General features: G+C 38.0%; 1 protein-coding gene and 1 non-coding gene across 2 annotated transcripts; one reads left to right on the forward strand and one right to left on the reverse strand.

Moving 5' to 3' along the window:
- Positions 1-2,987: 2,987 nt before the first annotated feature.
- On the reverse strand, positions 2,988-6,840 carry LOC132035430 (F-box/kelch-repeat protein At3g06240-like). Its single transcript, XM_059425710.1, has 3 exons — positions 5,568-6,840; positions 5,416-5,474; positions 2,988-3,344 (listed from the first exon to the last, which is right to left on the reverse strand). Exons 1-2 carry the CDS (start codon positions 6,202-6,204, stop codon positions 5,416-5,418), a joined length of 696 nt encoding a protein of 231 aa, XP_059281693.1. The 5' UTR covers positions 6,205-6,840; the 3' UTR covers positions 2,988-3,344.
- On the forward strand, positions 4,654-4,754 carry LOC132035631 (U6 spliceosomal RNA). The gene has a single exon (XR_009409359.1). It is a non-coding gene; the product is annotated as a U6 spliceosomal RNA (small nuclear RNA).
- Positions 6,841-8,007: the final 1,167 nt, after the last annotated feature.

An 8,007-nucleotide genomic window follows, 5' to 3' on the forward strand; every position in this document is an offset into this window, starting at 1 on the left:
TTCTTATCCGAGAAGCAAATTAGCGAAGAAATCACAATTCCATAATTGCCATGGTTTTCTCCATGTTGAAGTTGTTTGATTTGCTTTTAGGAGTGTTTGTGATTGATGGGAGAAGGTTTGAGAATATTGCTTAGGGTTTGCTGGTCCTTTTATGGTGAAGAAATGAAGGAAATTCGTCCAAGGCTATGTATATATATAGGGGCAAGATAAAGCCACCGACTATGTTCACTGTTCACGCAGTAGTTGGCGTCCTTGGACGAAAACGCGAATATATCTCTACCTCAATGTCGTATTGACAAACGGTAAAATGCCCTGAAAACTAGACTCGTAGACCTTCGATTTGATAGGTGGATCACCCCGTAACTCCAAGTAGATCGAGAGAAAAGCTCTTCGACATCTCACCTAAATTTCAGTTAAATTTACAAACTTAACTTGCGACGCCCTTTGTCGACTTTTATATTACAACTCGTTTGACTTCCAAACTTAACAACAGACCATTATACGATTCAAATTCTTCATATCATTACTTGCTTAGCATGTGAAGCACTCCCAATCTCACCCAAAAGTACAAGTTATCATATTCCCAACTTGCCGACTTTTGACAAAACTCATGCTTCTTTGATTCATTCACCCTCCAAATCTTCCGCCACTTACTAATATTATTTATAGACTGTTGTAACCATTTATGTTAATAAGCTCAATCCCTTTTAACCATTTATTTTAATAAGCTCAATATTAATTTCTTTTTTTGAACTTGCGTCGACTAACTCATGATGCGACTTTAATGTGTGAAAATCTGGGATGTAACATTTATAGGAATTTTCTAGCATGCACCTAGACTAATACATGCACCTATTTTGATTCTAAATTTTTTTTTTATCTTCCTAGTTCATGAACAATTTTCGATCTTTCCTAGTTCATGAATAAAACAATACATGTATCTTAATATTTTTCTAATGCGTGAACTAGGACAATTCATGTAAACAAAATAAAAAAATTCCTTTCCCAATACAAGGTTCATTTTTCAACATATGCACGGTCTAATTAACAAAATCAACAAATGTATATATAGTTGCTAATTCCCCACCATGTATTCTGGTGCACAGTGAGTAAATTATGGTTGATCCACCAAATGGAGACTCTCGATGTCTCTGTAAATGCTCGAAGAATTGACAAGATGGCTGATCCATTGGTTTCATCAGAAGACTCTCTTTTACCCATGCAGGGAGCTTCACCGGAATCTGTTCAGTTGTCTTCCACATCACCATCCTATGGTGATTGGTGACTGCTTTATCACATAAGACAAGTGTACAATACGGATAGTTGACGGAACTTTTCCCAAGCCACCTTTAATAGACCCTATTCATGGGATTGCACAGATTGGAAGTGAATGTTATAATTAACCCGACAACTGCTGCCTCGAGTCGCTCATCTTCAGATTCTCGTCCGCGGAGGTTTGACACTTCTTCTTACCAGCAACGTGCTGAATCCTTAGAGGGATTACTTGAGTCCAGTTCCCAACTATTGCAGCAAGAGCGTTTAGAAGAGCTTAGAGTGTTACTGAAGCCATTTGGGCCTGAAAAGGTTTCTCCAAGGGAAACTGCTATCTGGCTAAGAATTTCAAGGAGATGGGTCAAGGGAGTGTTACTGTAGCCTTCTACAGTTTAATCTTTCTTGCTTTTACCTGAACTAATGTTGGATGGATTTTCATGAGAAGCACAATGGAAATTGCTTTTCCGTTGGTTGCTGTCTCGGCCTTCGTGGAAATATGAGGTATTAATATGGATACATGATAGTTTAGGGGGGTTTGGTGAACATCTAACAGTTTAAGTAAGAGACTAACAACCATGGTATAATTTAAAAGGGATTTAACTGGATTTTCTCAATTTTGAGTGGACCACGTATGTTGGACATCGAAATTAATTGCAAATCCCAAGAGTGTTAAAAAGAGCACGTCTATTAACTCTCATAAAGAGGAGAGGAATTTTAACACATAATATAACTTTTTAAAAGTAATTTAAAAGAATTACAATTACTTACAGAAAATTTCATGAATACAAATTTTTAAATTTTAATTAAATTAGATAAAACTTTCCAAACATGTCTTACAATATCTCCTCGTGGAACTAGAAAATCAAAGTTGGCGTCCAAATCCGCTCTTCTCCTGCAAGAGTGACATGCTAATGTGCGCTTCTGCGGGGTATGGGGAAGGTGGAGGAAGCTAAATAACAAACCTCTGATGCCGGAACTGAAGACAAACGATGCTAATGGGATAGCAACTACACCACCAGTGGACCAGAATCAAAAAGGGATGGGGGTTTGGCGGGCGCCACCAAATCGAGCTGAAGAAAGAATCAAATGAAGCTAAGCCATGGATGAATTTGTTCCAAGGCAATCGATTTGCTACTAGAGGGATGAACTTAACCCTCATTGCCCCAAAAATTCAGCATGCCGTCAGTGTTATTGGAGTGGATTTTCTTTTTGGTTGTATTCTTGTGTTTACAAGACTATGATTATGATCAATGGCTACATGTTTACGCTGTTATATCTAGGAGTATCAATCAGTTGGTGATTACACTATCAGCATCACTGATAGCCTTAAACAAAATGAATAAAAGCCATAAAAGTTGGAACCTCAGCCAACTCGCCCAATTTTCACATCGAGCATGGGAAATACCTCTTCGTGTAATCTCTTTAGTTGCAAAGAACTACCTAACATGGAAATCTAGGAAACAGTTGAAGGACAGTATGCTAGTCAATAAACCCAAAAAGAAACACATACACACACACACACAATTAAATCTTTGGCCTTCTTGAACGACCATTTATATGCTACCTATTTTAAAGGAACCATTCAGTCATGTCTCTTACTTGATAGGCTGCATATAAACCCTACATAGGCATCATACATGATCAGTATTTGATGACACGGATATCAACAGATGTAACAACCCATCCCCGCGCACGCACACATACCCACTATCCAAAAAGAAATTCTCTAAGGAATTATGAAATATTAACACTAATACCAGCAGGCAAAATATTGCATATATGTTGGCCAGAAGTTTGCAGCAGCAAAAAGACCTGAATACGTGGGTGAAAATTCAATGCAACTTACAAGTTGGTAGTTATAGTACCACACGTCATCTGGTTGTTTGCACATACTTGGACCAGATAACAAAATAGCACTTTCAAGAACAGTTAAACCACCATGTGTTTCGCAAACAAAAGAAAAAAGTCAGATGCTGCATCAACCATACATGTATATATGCATAAAGCAGACCCAGAGACAAAACCAAAGGGCTTCTCCATTCTTCCTCCCTTCTTAAACTCAAGAGCACCCCCTGCAAGGACAAAAATATCTTTGTGATAAATAGTGTTACCAAACATGTAAACTAAATATTCTATAAAAGATAGGATTGGGCTAAATATTCTATAAAAGATAGGATTGGGATGTGGGAGGCGGGAAAGGGGGCTTAACTATACATGAAACCTGCCTTCATAGCATTAGGTTGTAATAACTATACATAGAAGTTCAAAGCATGAACTTCTTAATCCACAAGAAGGGCTATTTTTAATTGCACGAAATATTTAGAACACTAAGAATATTCCGATAATCAATCTACCATTTTATTTTGGGAACTCATGAACTTTGGATAGTTCAATAGCCTCTGATTAGAACCATGGGATGATCACTCATAACTATTAGTGGCCCAACTTGAAATTTAATGTGAAGCTCGAAAGTTAAAAGACACTGGCTAAAGCATAAATCAAGTTACAACAGAAAATAGTTTTATTTATTTATTCTCTTGAAGATCTTTCTCTCTATTTTATTTCATGGTGTCACAGCCAACAAGAGAATTAGGGTGCTAAAAAAGAAGCCAAAACCTGCTTGTTTAAAGAATCAAACCGTCTCAACCTGAATGAATCTATAACCCTCCTCCCAGAAGCTAGTAGCTTGGCTAAAAAGAGATAATCATCCCAATTCAGGTCTTGTTCCGCACTTAAATGGATGACTCAAACCTAGAGAGCTGGAACATCGGCAGGTTTTAATTATAAACTCTTCATATGAGGCTATTCACATTCCCTCACACCATCTTGTAGTTGGATAAATACGAATATACTGTGTCATCTCTTCACATATCTTACCTCACCCTCACTCATAGCAAGGAAGACAATTCCTCTCTCTTCAATCTGACCGACAATAACTGTCCCTCTCCCCTCCGTCAAACTGCAATCCTTGCTAGCGCCCCCCCCCCCCCCCCCGCCAAAAAAACAACACACACACAAAAACCCCCAAAGCCAGAATACTATACTTTTGTGTTTTTGGTGTTTGTTTTGTTCACAAGTTTGTTGACTGAACATGTCATCAATTTTAACAAGTTTGCGCTTAAATTGCAAATTAATCATTACATTAAAAAAATCTTGCAAGCTGTTTACACCTGAAAAATCTCTTAAACCACGATATGCAATGTGAATGCTCAGAACATGGCAAGGAAATGCAAGAATCAATTTTTCAGTCAACCAAGTTCTCTAAATACAACTTAAAGCTTCTAGAACTACTAAGTTACTTAAAGGCTAGTAATCATGTTTAACATTGAGCAACTTAATGATGGGAAAAACTCCAAAAGCTAAAAAAAAATTAGTTGTGTTGTCCTTCAAGGACATACGACAAAATTGGAACGATAAAAAGAAGATTAGCATGCCCCTACGTAAAGATGACACGCCCAAATTGAGAAATGGTCCAAAAACCTTATCAAGAAAAAAAAAAAAAAAAAAGTTCTGGCAACCGCTTTACCAATGAATCTCTCCATATCATCCTCCTCTTTTTTTTTTTTCTTTTTTTTTTTTTTCATTTTCCATTAGACCCCCAACACCACTGGAAGAAGGAGCAAACCCACCAGCTTCTTGACAACTTTTTCCTTCAACTTAAATTATTTTGGGTTTAGTCCCCATTTTTTCCCCATTTTCTCTTAAGCATTTCTCCTCTCCTGTCCATTATATATATTTAAAATAAATACTCCTAAAAATTTCTAGCTATGCTTATTTTTCTCGATTCCAGTTAAAAGCAAAAGAATTTAGGGCCGGCACTCCTATTAATTCTTTAAATGATAAAATAAGTTGATTTGTAATTCATCAGGTTGCATTATGTCATATTTAGCAAATTCATTTTACTCTTTCCGATGATGAGGTGCGAACTTATTTTACTTTCGAAAAGATTATAACACGATATTAAAATTTTGTAAGATTACTCATTTACGTTGATAAGGTAAATTTACTGACATCAAAACCACAATACCCCCATCCTTCATCAGTTCATCCTTACAAAATCAACTAACAGATGCTCGCAACTCTACAAAATATTCACATGCAAGGAGTACACCCTTATGTTTATAGAGGGGAATAGAACAATACCTAGTGGGTCAAATCTTCAGCTGCTTCAATTTGAACACCTTCAAAAGCAAGTCCTTCCTCTGAAAAATCAAGGGGTGAAAATAGAGATTTAGCAACAGAATTGCAACGGTTGGGTGATTTGGGAGTGATACTAACTGGTATAATCGTGTTACCTCTTCTTGGGGTTACCAAGCTTCCCATATAAACCTCACAGCCAGTAATTGGAAAGACGTTTTCTGTTTCATCTGGAGTTTTAATGATCCTTGCATCGCGCCTTAATTGACCCTCTGTTTTAATAGACCAGATAAACCTCTCGCCGCAATCGTCCACCAGAATGTCATCTTTGTTTTCAGAATATGCTAGTGGCACCATCAGTGGGGTTTTGCATCCATACAAAGCATCATGAGTAGCTTTGAGTGTCATACGCTTTTCCCAAGAGGCCTCAACTCCATATTCCTTCATCACCCACGTCTCAGTAATTTTTCCCTCAGGATGAAACACAATAGCACAGAGATTGCCTCCCAAAACTTTCAGAAACACTTTGGACGGGAGTTCAGTAGAGGGGGGAGCCTGTAGAAACTGTATGTTCTCCGTTCCAAGGTCAACTACCACAACGACTGGGGGTCTAATTGCGAAGTGTGGCGGATTTTGACAAGTTCGAGGCGTGTGAGAGGCAGTCCAATGGAGTTTTCCATTTAAATATACACCTCTACCCCTGGGGGCATGAAGAAAACTTCCAATTACTCTCCAATTGTTTTCCTTCAAACTAAGTATCTCAATTCGACTTTCCTTTAAACTAACTATCTCCATTCGACCTTCACGTGTGTTAACTTGACGATAGTCTCCAGTTTCTCCAATACGTACAATCTTGTAATCTTGATGCAAGATGTCATATCCGATGCCCAAACAAGACCAATTCACACCTTCATTTAGGGTTATAAGTTTGTGATACCCTATCGAAGGATTCCACAAACTAACATCGCTATTAGGATTGGTGAATGGTGAAAAGTCGTAGGGGATAGTGTTTGTACATGTGTTATTCGATAAGAGCAACAGGCCATGGCAAGAACCAATGACAATGGTGACAAGACCAGGAGATTTAATGGGATTTTTGACATGTTTGGGGAAAGGTGATTCAGAACTGATTGAAGCTACAGAGAAGGTATAGAATGAGGTACCGGACTCAGATTGCTTGCCGACAATAACGAAGAGGTTAGAGGAGCACTTCAAGGAATCCTTCAAGTTGAAATTATCATCTAATGCATGCTTGAGGTGACGATTAGCAAAGCCAGGTTCATCAATGTGATGCTTGAAACCTTTAGTTACAGACCATGGAGCAAACCGGAAGTCGAAATATGACCTCTTCAACTGGTTGAGAGATGGTAGAACCTGCCATTTTAGGAACAGCTTTGAGTGCGGCTCTCTCTGCCATTCTAGTCACAGCTTCGAATATGCTCTCTTGGGATCGGTGTGGAAAGAGAGATTCTGACGCTTTTCAAAATGATGATTTGTTTTGTTTATTGCCTTTCTAAAATGACTTCCCGCTTCTTAACCATCTTACCATTACTTTATTTAACGGTTAAACCAAGACCACTAATTAACGGAATTAATTTACATAGCATTTTCTCTTTCCTCATCATCTTTCTCGCTAATTTAAAAAGATTTCAGCAGACTTTAACGTCATATACAAAAGTAACATTCCTCCTTTAATAGGATCAACACCTGGAACAGTTTGAGAAAGCACAATTTTGACCACTTAATCCATTGGAACCAATTAATGCTCTTCTGCTTTTGGGGAATATGGCTAAACAGAAACCAAAATCTCTTTAAACACAAGTATGACTATCCTTCCTTCACCCATATCCACAGCCACGCCATAGAATACTCTATCATATGCTGTAATACCACCCCTCCTAGCACCAAAAATCACCATTTTCATAAAATGGAAACCTCCCAATAACAATGCTTTCAAGCTCAATAGTGATGGAGCATGCCATGGCAATCGTGGCATAGGAGGAATAGGGGGAGTAGTTAGAGACAGTAGGGGAAATTGGATAATAGGTTATATGAAAGGATTGCCCTATAACACTAACACTTTTGCAGAACTAACAGCTATCATGCAGGGTCTCAAAATAGCACCAGAACACAATCTAGTCCCTCTAGAGATCAACTCAGACTCAACAGATGTAATCAAAATGATTAAACAAGGACACTTGCCTTACAATTCTATCATTTCTGAATGCAGGTGTTTAATGAGAAGGCTGGGACATTCGGAGGTAAGGCATAGCTTCGGGGAGCAAAACAAGGTGGCAGACCTCTTGGCCAAGGAAGGAGGGAAGCAACAGTTTTTTGAGAAAATGAAAATGTTAGAAGTACCTCCTAATTTTGTAAAAAATGTCTTTTGGGAAAATAAATGTGGAACTGTCTTTGAACGGTCTGTACCTTTTTGTACCACCCATGGGGGAGGTTCTTTTGAACAACTAAATGGCTCACATGCCATAAACGCTGGTGTAACTATTATGTAGATATTTAATATATCAGTAGTATCCGTTTAACTAAAAAAATAATAATAGAAAATCACTCTAAGGGTGTGTTTGGTACGACGAAAAATGT

Source organism: Lycium ferocissimum, chromosome 10 (genome assembly GCF_029784015.1).
Source record: "Lycium ferocissimum isolate CSIRO_LF1 chromosome 10, AGI_CSIRO_Lferr_CH_V1, whole genome shotgun sequence".
Lineage (NCBI taxonomy): Eukaryota > Viridiplantae > Streptophyta > Magnoliopsida > Solanales > Solanaceae > Lycium > Lycium ferocissimum.

Coding starts and splice junctions, on each gene's coding strand:
- LOC132035430 (XM_059425710.1), bottom strand. CDS start 6,204: ATGGAGATAGTTAGTTTAAAGGAAAGTCGAATTGAGATACTTAGTTTG. Junction 5,475..5,567: donor CTTGGTAACCCCAAGAAGAG/GTAACACGATTA, acceptor TTGATTTTTCAG/AGGAAGGACTTGCTTTTGAA.